Genomic DNA, 16,369 nt, shown 5'->3' on the forward strand with positions numbered 1-16,369 from the left:
GGAGTTTTATTTGAGATTTATACATAAGCATGTGTGTCTCTTAAAGATGTTTCTGGTTGAGTATTATGTCATAACCTCCAAAATGGGTGCTTCTGCTTGATGTAGTTTTAAATAGTGTCCAATGAGTAATTTAATAAAATTGCTTTCCTTCTAAGATAAAGTAATTTTATCTGATGGCACAAGAAAAAGAAAACAAGACAAATAATAGCTTTAAAAAATAACATGAGGGGGCTGGGGTTGGAGCCCAGAGCGCTTGCCTCGTACATGTGAGGCACTGAGTTCCATCCTCAACACCACATAAAAATAAACAAAATAAAGATATTGTGTCCATGTGTAATTAAAAAAATATTTAAAGAAAACAACATAAGGGGCTAGGGTTATAGCTCAGTGGGATAAAACACTTGCCTAGTCTGTGTGAGGCACTGGGTTCCATTCTTAGCACCACATATAAATAAATGAAAAAAAAAGCTACAAAAGAAAAACTTAAAGAATTAGAAGTTTAAAAATTAATAATATGAGGGACTGGAGTTGTGGCTCAGTGGTAGAGCATGGCATGTGTGAGGCACTGGGTTCAATTCTCAGCCCTGCATATAAATAAATAAATGAAATAAAGACCCATTGGCCGGGTTTGGTGGCCCATACCTGTAATCACAGTGGCTTAGGAGTCTGAGACAGGAGTATTATGAGTTCAAAGCCAATCTAGCAGCAGTGAGGTGCAAGGCAATTCAGTGAGACCCCGTCTCTAAATAAATATAAAATAGGGCTAAAGATGTGGCTCCGTGGTCAAGTGCCCCTGAGTTCAATCCCCAGTGCCCTCCTTCCCCCAAAAATCCATCAACAATTTAAAAAAAAAATCAAAAAAACTTTTTTTTAATAGTAATAATATGAGTTTGTTGATATCTGCAAAAGAAGCTCATAGGAGAATCATTCATTTGTTATGAAGCCATTTTAATAGATTGAAACACAGTAAAACAACCTAGTGTCCCCAAATTAAGCTAGTGGCTGAGCTGATATGTGATATGTCAACATGTCCAGTATCAAAATTACACCCACTTTTTGTTGTTGTTATTGTTTCCATGGTTTCTTTTTCTTGCTTTATCAAAGGATTCCAAAACAAAAAATTTAAGAAGAGGTGGAGTTCTTGGAAGTGCTATTAATTTATGTGTTACATTCTTTTTATGTACTCAAAATACTAAATGTTTCTAGTTCGAGTGTTATGGATGTCCAAATATACTATTACTTTCCGAAATTCTTTGAGGTCCTTGGACAGAAGCCATTGTAATAACACTGTACCAACTATTTGACACAGGGTATACATGAAAGGAGATTCATGATACAAGTCCAAATTAGTGCTGATATCATGTCACAGTATGGTATTCTGCAGCCTCTTGATTATGAAAGATTATTTCTGCATTTGGTTCCAGCAAACACTATTGTGCTATTCTGAAATCCACAGCACAGAAATTATAAGACATCCGCTCATACATAGAAAGCAAATCACTATTCAGCATTTCCTGCTCTGTTTCCTGCCAATTTCAGATAATTAAAACTTTTTTTAAACCTTTTATTCTATTCTGCTTTAATTCTGCTTCCTCCACCAAAAAAGAAAGATTAAGAAATTAAAACTCTATGTAATAACAACAACAAATCTTTGCCCTAGTTTTTTCTTATCCTGTGACATTATCTCTGTCTTCATTTTCTCAGACCTCAAGATATCATTGTATTTGTAATTGGAGGAGCCACCTATGAGGAGGCTCTAACAGTTTATAACCTGAACCGGACCACTCCTGGAGTGAGGATCGTCCTGGGAGGAACCACGGTGCACAACACAAAAAGGTAAAAGACAACAACCATCCCTGCGGCTCTCTCCCTTTTCCCAGAGAATAAAGCTTAAATTCCCTGTAGGTTGGAGAGATTGGTCAGTGATGACCAAACTCCTATTAACCAAATGCTCTGTGTATGCAGCATCAGTTCATAGAATAATTGATCATTTGTGAGATGAAGGTTCTATAGTCCCTTAAGTTCATCAGTCACTTTATTAGGTCAAAGACCTGGAGAACCATCCTATGCTGTCAACAATTTGTGTGTTCTGTGTTCATAGGCTGGCATTTTAAAAATAGCTAAGCATAATGGCATTGAATTGACAGTTTTTCTATTTTGTCATTAAGTACATTGTTTAATAAGTATTTAGTAAGAAGACTACAAAGACAAACTGACGATCTTGTCTCAAGTTAGTCATTGTCTATTAGGAAAGACAGAACAAAAAAGTAAGAAAATAAGTGCCTGGAGAGACAGAGAAAAGACTCATGGATTCTTAAGAGTGGCTATAGGAAATCAGCAAACGTTTCATGGAGAAGACAGTATGAAAACTATGCCTTAGGCAGAAAACTGGCATATGGAAAGAGAGTATATTCTAGGTAGAGTTAACCACAGGGACAATTTGTGAAAGCTGTAGACAACAAACATACACAAAGAACAGCAAGTAGTCAACTATCTGGAAGGAGTGTTAAAGTAAAAAGATTGTTATAATTATGGAAGGGCTTAGATGCTAGGCTAAGTAAGGAATTCGTACTTTTTTATGTAGAAAACTAGAAAATATTGAAGGTTTTTAAGCAATGAAATTTTAAAAGGGTCACAGTACTTTAGGAAGCTTCATTTGTCAGCAAAGGGTAGAGGAAAGAGAAACAGGAGAATTGTGGCAAGATGATTGAATTTAGTGACTGGGGGCCCTGAGAGAGCAATGCATGGAAAACTGGGAATCATTAAAGATATTTGTGTATTTTTCTTTGTGTGTTATTGTTTGGTTTAAAAAAATACAACTTTCACCTTTATTATGATATAATATATGCTTATTCTGAAATTTGTTTTTTTTTAATTCAGGAAGCATATAGAAAATAAAACCTACCATAATCTAACCACTGTTACATTTTGATCTTTTCAGACTTCTTCTAAGCCTGTCTAGCCATTTGTGTTGAATGTATGGGCAAAAATAGTTCTCCTTGTACAGTCTGCCTTATAAGTTTCATTTCACAGTTTGATAGAAACACCTTTAGAAAAAAAAAAAAAAAGAAACACCTTTAGTGTTTTATATATATATATATATATATTTTTTTTTTTTTTTTTTCCCTCACTCAGGTAAATTACCTAACATCTTTGTCAGTGTCCAGAGCTCATTGACCATTTGTATATTTTTTGGGTGAATTACCCATTCATGTTCTCTACCCATTGCCAGGTATTTTTTAATTTTTATGAATAATTTTTCAAAAATTCTGTATATATAATTAAAAATTTTGTCCATTCACATTGTATCTTGCAAATCTTTTTCTTCTATTTGATGTTTTTATTTTATTCAGTGTTTTACAATATGAAAGTTTTCTTGTTATTGTGTTCATTTTATTTACTCAAAACTACCAGCAATTTCTGCCTTTGGTATTATGCTTGGAAAGTTCTTTCTCAATCAAGATTATATTAACTATACTAACATCCATTTTTCCATTGCTTTTAGAACTCATATTTAAACTTATATCTTCATAATCTATCAGAATTTTATTTTGGTTTAAACTGTTCTGTAGAGTTTTCTTTTAAAACTTTGAAAGAACTATTTTATTGAACTATTATTGTATTTTTGTCATTAAGTACATTGTTTAATAAGTATTTAGTAAGAAGACTACCAAGACAAACTGAAGATCTGGTCTCAAGATAGTGCTCCTGACTATCAAATACCTGGCATCTTCTCTAACACTACTTCTCCATTTCTCTCGATACCAACTGGATGCTGAACAATTCAATTCTAACACTAACTGGAGTTAGCATCAGATCTCACCAATTAAAGAGACTCATTTCCACAAGACTGTCGGTCCTTCAAATGCCAGTCACAAGTCCCAGACCACCCATACTCTGTCTAACCACCTATAAATTCAGGATTCTCATGACCACTTCTCCAAGTTTGAGAATTTATTAGAAGAGCTCACAGAACTTTACTTGCTTTACTTGCATTGCCAATTTGTTAGAAAGGACACAACTCAAAAAACAGCCAAATGGAAGAGATGCATAGGGCAAAGTACAGTGGCGAGAAGTGGATTTTCCAGGTCTGCTCCAAGCACACCACCCTCCCAGTACCCGACCAGGCTGGAAGATCTTCCAACCTTATCATTTAGGGGAATTTAAACAGGTTTCATTATTTGTGTCAATGGATTAAATTATGATTGATTAAACTATTGGCCATCTGGGATTAACTCAATCTCTAGTCATTTTCTCCTCCCTAAAGGTTAAAGGGTGGGCTGAAAGTTCTGAGCTTTAGATCAAGACTTGGTCTTTCTAGTGACCAGTCCCCTATCCTGAAATATGTAGGCATCCTTCAAGAATGGCCTCATTGGTATAAAAGACACTCTTATCACCCCTCAGCAAGTTTCAAGGGTTTTAGGAGCTATGTATCAAGAATGAGGGACAAAGCCAGATGTCTTAATGTGATACCACATACATGTATTAAATATAGAAAAATATATAAATGATAAGACATCTCAATAAAATATCACAAAATAAATAATTCAATATAGCCACTGCCAGCACCCTCAAAATCACCTCTTTTGCCCACTCCATGTCTTAACTCCCCACAAAGTAATCAATATTAAGACCTCTGTCACCATAGATTACTTTTATTTGTCCTTAAAACATATTTGTGGCCAGGCATGGTGGCGCACACCTGTAATCCCGGCAACTTGGGAGGCTGAGGCAGGAGGATTGCACATTTGAGGCCAGTTTCAGCAACCTAGCAAGCAACTTAGTAAGATCCTGTCTCAAAACAAAAAAATAAAAGAGGTCGGGGGATGGGGTTAGGGATTTGGCTCAGTGGCACCCCTGGGTTTAACCCTCAGTACCCTCCCTCCAAAAAAAGTTTACTTGTTGAATAAAGAAATAGAGAAATAGACACCAAATTTTTCCCTCCTGTGCTGTGGATCAACCTAGGCAAGCACTCTACCACTGAGTTACGTCCTCAACCGCCATAGAGGTTAAATTAATCTATCTCAAACTTTTCTCACAAATAGATTTGCCACCCATTTTCCTCTGTTTTGTTTGTTTCATCCTGTCTCTTTCTTTCAGTTTTCTTCTTACTAAAGAATATCCTGTAGTAATTCTTTCAGCTACTGGTCAACCTGGTATTTTTGTCTAAAAATGTCTTAGTTTAGCTAAGTTTAGAATTCTAGGTTGATAATTTTCTCTCAGCACTTAAAATCAAGATGAAAATGGACTATTAACTGTTGCCATTAAGAAGTTTGCTCTCAATATCATTATTTTCCTTTTGTAGATAATCATCTATGATTCATTTTTAATATTAGTCTTTAATGTTTTGGCTTTAATATTCTGTATCTAAATGTTTATATATTTTTATTTATGTTACTTGATATGAAAATTTGTGTTTGGCATATTTTTGGAAGTTTTCCAGTCACATTTCTTTGAGTATCGCCACTCTTTCATTTCCTCTTATCTCTCCTTCTAGAACCTCTTATGAGATATATGTTGGACATTCTTCTGTTCTTCGGGCTTCTTAACCTTTCATTTATATCACCTGTTTTCTCTATTTGCTGCCTTCTGTATAATTTTTTCAGATCAGTATTCCAATGCAGTTAAACTCTCTCCAGCTGTATCTAATTTACATTTAATTAAATTTTAATTTAAAATAGTTACATTTTATACCTATAAGTTCTATTTGCTTCTTATTCAGATTTGCCTGATATTTTTAATACTGTTTTTTTTGTGTGTGTGTGTTTTCAACTCCTTCATCATCTTTCAAAGTCCATAATTTTTCTTTAGAAATTACAGGAGTACCTACAGAAGTTAAGTACCTCTATAATCTAAAGTACTTGGAGGTGTGATACTACTATTGTTATCTGCTAACATTAGCTCACAACTAATCATTTCCACATGTTCTATTAGTTTGAACCATAAGTCATTTTAAGCAGAGTTTTATTTATGGGACCCAAGAGGCCTAGGTTGAAGATATATTTCTCCTGCATAGTTTTCCTTTCACTTTAGCTAGGTATATCAAGAACATTATCAGTCTGGAATCATTTTTATGTTGGTTTCTATATAGTACTTGAGGTTTCCTGTACTGTTCAAAACAGTGCCAATTTAGGTTCAAACTTCCTTGTTATCTCTCTGTACAGATAGATTTTTTGTAAATCTACTTTTTTAGTATGGTCCTCTATATTATATGGGAGTCTTGATTCTAATTCCTCTTTGTATTGAAGTGTATGCCTTGTTTCCTGACCCTATGTGGCTTTTAAAACACAATGCCTTTGTTTAATAACACTAGCACACGTCTATCAGGTAGCCATAGCATTGGCTTATACTTACCAACCTAAGTTCTGACTCCATTTTTGTGATGACTCTGGAAATCGTTTCTCCTTAAGAGTTAGATATTCCAGAGACTAGTTATTTTAAAGGGAAAGGAAGGAAGGTGAATGTGTTAGCCAACAGGTCCTGAGTACCACCTGAACAGTCACCTGTCCTGCAGTTTAGCACTTCTTAAGACGTTTGGGGTTTTTTTGTTGTTGTTGTTTTACATTTTTTATAATTGTAGATGGACATACTACCTTTATTTATTTATGTTTTTGTGGTGCTGAGAATTGAACCCAAGTGCTCCACCACTGAGCCACAACCCCAGCCCCTTCTTAAGACTTTGGACAGACAGAAAAGTAAATCCTGCTAGATGACCCCAAATCAGCAATCCTCTTACTCCCAGATTCCCTTTCAGGTCAGTAATAATGACTGCACGTTATAGGTTCGCTATATTCAATTAAAATTGAATTAGATTCAATTAGGCCCTCATTAGCTATAAATCTGCAAAATAATTAATAATCCCCTCTTCAATTATTTTCCCTTTAACTAGCAAAGTTGTATAGTGCCTATAGACATTCCCCTACCACCACCAAGTAAATAATTCCTTCTGATTCTAAAAAATAGATAAAACTGTTTTTGTTTGTTTTCAGGACTGGGCATTGACTCCAGGAGTGCTCTGTCACTAAGCACACCCCCAAAGTTTTTTCTTTCTTTCTTTTTTTCTCTTCCTTTTGTTGGATTTTGTTGGTTGTTGGATTTTGTTGGTTAGAAGTGTCTTTTATCTTAACTGAGGAAGTGGTGATGTAACTGGAATGTTAGTCAAATTCATCAAATGATACCCCTTAAAGTCAGTGAATTTTATTGTCTGTGAATCATCAATAAAAATATTAAAATGTAAAAAAGCAAAGCACCATAGTACCAAACTGATACTTTCTCCTTGACACAATCAGAAAGATGGAAAAACAATTTTTAAAAGAAATGATTTTCTGCCAGGCACAGTGGCACATGCCTGTAATCCCAGCAGCTCGGGAGGCTGAGGCAAAAGCCTGGCGAGTTCAAAGCCAGCCTCAGCGAAAGCAAGATGTAAGCAACTCAGCGAGACCCTGTCTCTAAATAAAATACTAAATAGGGCTGGGGGTGTGGCCCAATGGTTGAGTGCCCCTGAATTAAATCCCTGGTACCCGCCCCCCCAAAAAAGAAAAAGAAAGAAAGAAATGGTTTTCTTACTGCATGATTCAGTGTTATTTAATGCCATGTCCCAGAAACCCGATGTCAGCTGGTATTCTGAGGAACACACTTTGAGGAATACTGGTCTATAGCAATCTAGACAGGTTGTGATGACAATGAGAACTAAAATGTACTGAGAACATATCATGTGCTAGTGCTCCTCTATACTTCATACGTATGCTGTCCAGTGATGTAGCCTCTTAGCAATATGGAGCTACTGAGAACATGAAATGTGGTTATTTTGTAAGTGTGCCACAAGTATAAAATATTTCTCAGTTTTCAAGACTTAGTACCAAAAAAATCCTTAATAATTCCAAGTCAATTACATGCTAAAATGATATTTTTGATATGAGGTATATAAAATATGCTATTAAAGTTAATTTTATTCAGCGGTTCAGGAGGCTGAGTCAGGAGGACTGCGAGTTCAAAGCCAGCCAACTCAAGTTCCCCTGAGTTCAATCCTCGGTACCTCCCCAAAAATTAATTTTACATGTTTCATTTTTCTTTTTAAATGTGGCTACCAAGCCTGGAATGGTGGCATACACCTGTAATCCCAGCAACTTGGGAGGTTAAGGCAGGAGGATTACAAGTTCCAAGACAGCATGGGCAACTATCTGAACAGCCAAGACCCTCTCAAAATAAAAAATAAAAATGGCTGGAGTTGTAGTGTGGTGGTAGAGCGCCCCTGGGTTTAGTCCCCAGTAACACACACACACACACACACACACACACACACACATGAAGAATGAGATTTAAGTGACCGTGTTATTCTTTGAATAAAAGTGATTAACTTGATAACTAGTAACAGCTGGTATTTTAATGACTATCTGAAATGATGCCGAAGTCTTGGTAATGATTTAACTGTGACAGTAAATCAGTGATATTAATCTTTTTTTGTAGAGAACACAATTAAGAGCTTAGAAAACAGTTGATTAAATTTGAAGCCGGAAACGGGCCAATTCATGTTATCAAGAAGTACTTTATAGATTTCTGCCTAAACCAGTAACACTAGAAACTTGGACCTTCTCCTGTAACCACAAGTTGGTTGATCTCTGAATTATTTACAGAAAAATTAGGATACTGTGACAGAATTTGCATTTCAAAGAGAAAAGAATCCAGAGAGCTCTCTTCTTCACTTATTGGCATTTCAAGTTCCTGTTTGAAACTGTTGAAACCATTACCTTCTTTGCAAAGATTTTCTTGGGAGTTTCTTTTCTTCCTATGACCAAAGTATGAAACATTGCAGAAGTCATAATGGAGTGCACTGCCTGCACCGACAGGCGTTTATTGAATACTGATTGCATGCCAGGTTCTGTTCACGGTTAGAAAGATGAAGGCATGTTCTACACCTGCAACATCTTAATGTCTAATGGGAAAATAAACATAAATGAGAGCTAATAAGATCCTTCTTTTAAAGTTGAGTTTAACTGAAGACTCAAATCTAGGTATGTTTCCTGATTCCAGTTTATTTATGTACATAACATTTTTAAATTAAAAACAGCTTTTCATTACAAAATCAATACATAATCCTTGTAGGAAGAAAAATTAAATGCAGTAAGCAAAAAACAAAAAAGATGATAGGGGGCCTGGGGTTGTGGCTCAGAGGTAGAGCGCTTGCCTAGCATGTGAGGCACTGGGTTCGATCCTCAGCACTGCATATAAGTAAATGAATAAATAAAGGTCCATCAGCAACTAAAGACATATTTTTAAAAAATAAAATAAAAAGATAATAGGAGTTGGGGATTTAGCTCAGTGGGCAGAGTGCTTGCCCAGCAAGCAGAAGGCTCTGAGTTCCATCCTTAGCCCTGGGTAAAAAAAAAAAGAAGATAATAAAAGTATCCATATTGCCACCATTCCGTCATAGGGACTGTTGTCAGCATCCTAATGCATACACTTTTAGACTTTTTAAATAAAAAGAAGTATACGAACATGTGTTTTCAATGAAAATACTCACCTATGTCATTTCTAATGACTGAGTCACATTCTATTGGATTAAGCCACAATTTGACAGTCCTCAGTTTTTTGTTTATTCAACAAATACTTATTGTGCACCAAGTTCCAAGAGCTATCTTGAGACTAGACATATATTGAAGAACAACAACAAAAAAAATTTGTTTGATATTAAATTTTTGTAATTTTCTATAATAAACATCACTTTATATACATCTTTATAGACATATCCAGTTGTTCACTCAAGATATGCTATATGCTACTACTTAATTCACTGTGTATATTATCTCATTTAATCTTCATAATTCAAGAAGTAAGATTATTATCATCACAATTATTTATTTATTTATTTATTTATTTATTTAGGTACCAGGGATTGAACTCAAAGGCACCCAACCACTGAGCCACATCCCTAGCTCTATTTTGTATTTTATTTAGAGACCAAGGTCTCACAGAGATTCTTAGCACCTTGCTGTTGCTGAGGCTGGCTTTGAATTCTCGATCCTCCTGTCTCAGCCTCCCAAGCCACTGGGATTACAGGTGTGTGCCACCCTCCCAGCAGGTGTAAGCATTTTTAGGATGCTAAATTACTAAATTTACAGCCAGGAAAGTCTTCTATACCTTTATAATCCAAATACCTAAAAGTGTATTTACACTTTCACATCATGCCTTGCCAGCACTGAGGTTAGCTGCTGATGATTCTTAAACTTAAATTTTTAAATCATCAATTTATATGTGAAAAGGTTGGCTAAAAACCAGTTTACTTCAATCCAGATGCAAAGAAGAATGAACTAGATTAATACTGTGAAGCTTAAAGAATGAACCAAGAATCAGAGGGGTAGATGCTGTCTGGTTCCAAAGCAGTCTTCAACTCACCACTCCCTGCTCCACCTCCAATGCCATACGATAAACACTTTTCTTTTGCTTGAGCTAATTTGGATGAGTTCCTATTTCTTGCAACCAGAATGTGACTTGTGGGAAAATATTATAGGAAAACATTCTCTCTCACAAGTTTGTAAGAAATGCCTTTTTGTAGAGTGTGTAAAATTCAATACAGTGTTTGCGTATTTCTTCCAGGATTTGTTGGGTAAAATAATAAAAAGTTAAAATGGAAGAAAGTCCAAACATGCTAACTCTGTATAGTGGGTCACTTCATTCCTCTGCCAAAACTGTACTACTTATTTTAAGAACCCTTACTTTAACATAATTCAGGGGCAGAATTGTATTATTATTCCAAGTAGAAATATACCAAGGCAATGATAAAACTTACTGTGGAGGTAGTCCAGAGACCACATGACCTTCGTGTTCTGAGAGGAGAAAAACCTTGTAGTTCCATTTCCATTTGTGCTCACTTAAAATTTCCCCTTGGAAGCCCCCAGCATCAGTACCTCTATAATTAAAGACTTACAAAGAGTCTTCAGCCTCCACGGTTATTTGGGGCTTTGTTTCCTATTTTTTTAATAGTAGGCATGATTCTTCTGACAAACCGATGTGGTCTTGAATGTCCCCAGTGGTGGGAAAGCACATCTATAGCTCTTTCTTTCTCAGATGATAACCTCCTTTCAGACTTGTGTGACTGATATTATAGACATTTCTGTCTCCAAGGAATCCATCTCTTACCCGGTGGGATCTGAGGGCAATTCCTTCCTTTCTCTTCACATGGTATTTTAAGGAATAAAACATGCACAATGCTGGATGCGTGTAGAATTCCATTGTTTTCTCTTTTGTCCTGTGGAACTAAAAATAGGGTCAGGGACTCCATTTTCCTTTGTTTTATTTTACTTAATTTGTTTTTCATAAGTCAGGTGTCCTGTAAAAAGGTGGGACTTGGGAAGGAGTAGCTATATTTTTTAATAGGCAATTACATCTTTTGGAAGAAAGTATCTCAGGTGAAGTAACCTCAGTGGAACTGGTTATAAACAAGGAAATATTTTATACCTTAATTGTTTCCCAAGGTCCACACTATAGAAAATTTGGAGAGATATTGATAGTTTTTCCATATTTTAAAAAAGATTTTGTAGTCAATCAAGTTTAGAAAATGCTGTTTCCCTTTCTTGGAAAAATTGCAAATCACATTTCCATGTTAAAGATTCTGAGAAAATCTAGAGTAAAGAACCTCACTCTGAGGCTGGAGTTGTGGCTCAGTGGCAGAGCGTTTGCTTAGCACCTGTGAGGCCCTGAGTTCAATCCTTAATACCACATAAAATGATAAATAAAATAAAGGCATTGTGTTCATTCTATAATTAAATATATGTATATATTTTTTTAAAAAAGAGAATCTCACAAATTAAAATTTTTTAAAAAATCAAAAAAAAAGAAAAAAAGAGAATCTCACTCTGGCTGGGCACATTTGGCACACGCTGTAATCCCAGCAACTTGAGAAGCTGAGGTAGGAGGATCACAAGTTTAAGGCCAGCCTCAGCAATTTAGCAATGTCCTAAACAACTTAGTGAGACTCTGTCTCAAAATAAAAAATAAACAGTGTTGAGGATGTATGTGGATGTGGCTCAGTGGTAAAGCATTTCTGGGTTCAATCCCTAGTACCAAAGGAAAGAATCTTGCTCAGCACTCAGGTTTTGTGGTTTTTATTGAATTTTAATATAACATTTGATAATTGTAAAACAAGATATATAACACGTGAGTTAGAAGGCATAATTATATAATGAACGTCCTTGAACTGTTTGTTCACTTAACTCAAGAGAGAACTAGAAAATTGGCATAACATAGATCTATCCATGTGTTCCTCTTCAGTTACATCTCTCATCTTCCACAACAAGCAAGCACTCTCCTAAATTTTGTGTTTAATTCCCCTGCTTTGGTGGGGAAAGGTTGTATTTTTGTCACTTATCTATGAATTTCTGAATAACAGGTTTTTGTTTTTGAGCTTTATAAAAATGATATTATACTTTTTTCAGTAAATATTGTTTCTAAGAGTTGTCAGTATTATTGCATGTAACCTTGTTCATTCATTTTTCGGTGTTGTGTAAGATTTTATCATGTGGATAGACCAAAGTCAACTTCTTCGTTTTTTATTTTGTTTTTTACTATCTCTGTTGCTTCTCTCAGGAACAGAAGAAATATGAACAAGGAGCATTGACAGAATACTATTCTATTACTTGAGAGCAGTGGGGGGACTGCTTATGGAGTGGCTGTAAGCTACTATTCAAGGATGAAGCTAAAATACAAAAATAAATAGGATGTGCCTATCTTTCATGAGCCAGTGGGGGGGAAATCAAACAGATCTATTTTTCTCAAATTAGAATATTATCAGTCCTAGGGACACACAAAGGCACAAAATAAACATGACACATCTTTTGGAGTGTCCATTTTCTTATATTTTGGAGGAATATGTGGGGGAGAATTAAATAATTTAACTGAAAGTGCCTTAAAATATGTTTATGTCAAAATTTAAAAGGTCAATTTATGAAAAATAGTAAAATCATACATTTTTAAAACACTAGTCAAACTCAAAGAAAGGTGTAAACTGGTCTGCCAATCCAGTCTACCCCTCTAAGACCAAAAAATTTTTTTCTAAGACCAAAAAATTCTGCTATTAGGGGTTCTTAGGTCTGATAAAAATTTGAGAAGTGTCAATGAATACAAATAAAGTGTGTCCACCTAGAAATAACTGATTCTAACTGAGTACTCCGGAAGTGCTTCACATAAGGGTGAGCAGGATCTCCGCAGGGCCACTGAGCAGTCAGGGCTGAGAAAACATGACTAAGAGCAGGAGGAGGAGGAGAAAAGCAGAGCAGAAGTTCTTTATGGTGGAGCATATGTCCAGAGAGGAGCAGGATGATCCTGGTGTAAGATGATGCTGAGTGCCAGCCCCCTCTTTTGCTCCCGATACAACTGCTATTGGGAATTCAAAAAAAGTTTGCATAGTAGGGGACATCTGTACTGGGAGGCCTTGACGCATTTAAAACTTGTATCTATTCCTGGATTCATTCAGCAAACCGTTCAGTACTTACTTATACGAAGACGGTCACGCTGAGGGTGTACACCAGTTGTAAGAGAAACCATGAGGAAAGAGCATCACAAGGGGCGCAGCTGGTAGGGGGCTCGCCCCGCATGCCAGGGACCTGGGTTCATCCCCAGCACCACAAGAAAAAAATTTTAAAAATAGAGAACATCACAGCTCCCACCACCACTGCTTCTTGCCGCCTTCCACCTGTCAGCCCTTCTAAACTGTGGGCACGAGCTCCCTCCTGCCCACCTCCTCCAGAGCACACTCCACACTTGCCCCCCTTTCTTGACAAATCACTTCCCCCACCACCCTGTCGGGTCATTCAAGAGGCATAGAAACACACTGCTGTTTCCTTAAGACCCTCTCTTTAGCCTCCTTTTTCTCTCAGGGCTTTCTTGGGTGTCCTCTCCCTCACCTCCTCCCTGACCCTCCTCCTTCACCTCCTCCCTCACCTCCTCCCTGACCCTAACCCTTGGGCGGGAAATTGAACCCAGGGCTTAAGCATGGTCAGTACATGCTCTGCACATGAGCTGTGCCCCAGCCCCTCTGAGGCTTTTACAGCAAGATACTCCAAGATGTTGGCACTCCTCTCTTAATTCCTCCCCTCATCTAGTCTCTTCAACCCACGTTCTCCTAAACCACTCCACTCATTCCCCAGATTGCCCTTGTCATGGTCCCCAGGAACCTCCATATGGCTAAACCCAGAGTGAACTCACTCCTCATTGTCTTGTCCTATGGGTAGCATTTAACACATTTAGTCAGTTCTTTTTACTTTTTCCCTCCCCCGTGGTTCTGGGGATGGAACCCAGGGCCTCACACATGCGGGGCCAGTGCTTACCACTGAGCCTCACACTAAGCCCCTGAAATATCATTCTTCTCTCAGCTTCCTACTTCCTACTTCCTACTTCCTACTTCAGTGGCCACTCCTTCTGTCTCTTGTGCTGGTTCTCCCTACTTGGGGGATTTCTGGGACACAGGCCTTAGACCATCTCTTACCTCTACACCTGCTGCCTTGACAATCTTGTCTGGTCTCCTGGCTTTAAAGTCTCTCTATCCACTTCTGACTCCCAAATTTATATTTTTAGTCCAAAGTTTCTTAACCTTAACACTCTAATATTTTGAACCAGATAATTTTTGTTGTAGGGAAATGTCCTTTGCATTGTAGAATTTTCAACAATATCCCTGGCCTCTACGCACTAGATGCCAATTATTACAATGAAAAATGTGGCCAGAAGTTGCCAGCTATCCCCCTGAAAGTAAAATACCACACCTCCATTGAAACCCTATTTCTAGTCTGAACTTCTTCCCCAAACTCCTGACTTCTGTGCCCATCCTCCCCCCATACTGTCCTTTCTACTTGAATGTCTGTAAGCATCCATATCTAATGAGATCAGAAACAAACCTCTGGGGCTTGGGATATAAGCCAAGGGTTAGAGTGTGTCTGGCATGTGTAGGTCCTGGGTTCCCTTCCCAGGACTGATGACAACACACATCTTCTTCCTTCCTCAACCTGATCCCCCTCAGACTTTGGGTCACTTAGGTGAAAGACCTTGGCGTTTCCTTGACTCCCCTGTTTCTCTCACATCTGTGTCCTGATTCATCAGTGAATCCTGTGAGCCTTACCTTCAGAATCAGTCCAGAACCTCATGTCCTCTGGTTATCAACTGCCTCACCCTTGTCCCCCAGACCTCTTCTCAATATAGGAGTAGAGTGGTCCTGTGAAAATATGTGATCTGGGATATGTTACTTTGTGAAAAACCCTCCAGATATCCCTCATTTTACCCAAAAATCGAAAATCCTTACAACCATCAGCAGGTCTTCCTCGATCTCCTCTTCACGCTCCCCTCCATCCCCTCCTCTGATCTGTCTGATCTCATCCTTGCTACCTCACACCTATTCACACCTATTCACACCAGCCTCCTTTCTGCTCCGTGAACATCCAAGCCTTGGCTCCTTTGCACATGCTCTTCCCCCAGGTAAATGTTCTACCGCCTCATGCAGGTCTTGATTAAATGTTCGTTTATCAGTGAGACCCTCCAGGAGCACTGAATTTAAAAACTCACAACACTGACAGTGTCTCCAGTTCTTCTTTCAATGGGCTTTATTTTTCTCCATAACATGTTCTTCATCTAGCATTGCATCAGAGTCAGGAGAACAAACTCTGAAACTAGAATGTCTAGTACTGTAAGATAAAAGACCTTGACTTTTCTGTGCCTCATTTTCTTTGTCTGAAGTGGCATAGTTTCTACCTTCTTCCTGTTCTGTGTTATATATCTATATTTTTACCCATTAATTACTTTTATCTTTCTTACTCCCCCATTGGAATATAAATTCCATGAGTCCAGAGTTGTTTTTTTTTTTTATGTTCTTTCTTGCTTCTAGCACAGGGCTGGGCACATAGTATGTGCTCAATAAGATATTTGTTGATCAAATCTGTTGTTATCTTTGAAAAGAGTAATGGGGAGAAGAGTCAAGGAAGACATGAGATTTTATGTGTGCTATTTAAAACTTTTACAGTATTTGTGTAACACTTGTGCCCTCAAAAATTCACAGGCTTACATGAAAAGTAGACTTATAGACAAATTACACACAGTGTAAGATACAGAGAAACAAGTAGGTGACTGACTATTTAGGGGGAAGGCAGTACAGGCAAGGACAGCTCCCTAGGAGAGATCATGTGAGAGGTGTGTTTTAAAAGAGGCATAGTTCCACTAGACAAAGTGTGAGGCAGAAGGGATATTATGTGTAAAAGTAAAGATACATGAAAACCTAATAGTGTCTCTGAAAACTGGGAGGAAAGGGAAGAGGAGCTTTCATTGTTTTAAGATATTAAAAATTCCATCCTATTAGTCTCCCTCACCAACTCCCATACTTAAATATCTCCAG

At 37.3% G+C, this 16,369-nt stretch overlaps 1 protein-coding gene and 1 long non-coding RNA gene across 2 annotated transcripts in view; one reads left to right on the forward strand and one right to left on the reverse strand.

The window, feature by feature from the left end:
- Positions 1–16,369, forward strand: part of VPS45 (vacuolar protein sorting 45 homolog) — a 55,695-nt gene that overhangs the window by 34,975 nt on the left and 4,351 nt on the right. The window contains exon 14 of the mRNA XM_081307023.1: positions 1,705–1,836. Within this exon, the coding sequence (XP_081163149.1) occupies positions 1,705–1,836 (132 nt within the window). The remainder of the gene's footprint in view (positions 1–1,704; positions 1,837–16,369) is intronic.
- The window catches only part of LOC308656238, a 182,792-nt gene that overhangs the window by 7,111 nt on the left and 159,312 nt on the right, over positions 1–16,369 (reverse strand). The window lies entirely within an intron of this gene.

This window comes from Spermophilus citellus (genome assembly GCF_964194105.1).
Source record: "Spermophilus citellus genome assembly, chromosome: 9".
NCBI lineage: Eukaryota > Metazoa > Chordata > Mammalia > Rodentia > Sciuridae > Spermophilus > Spermophilus citellus.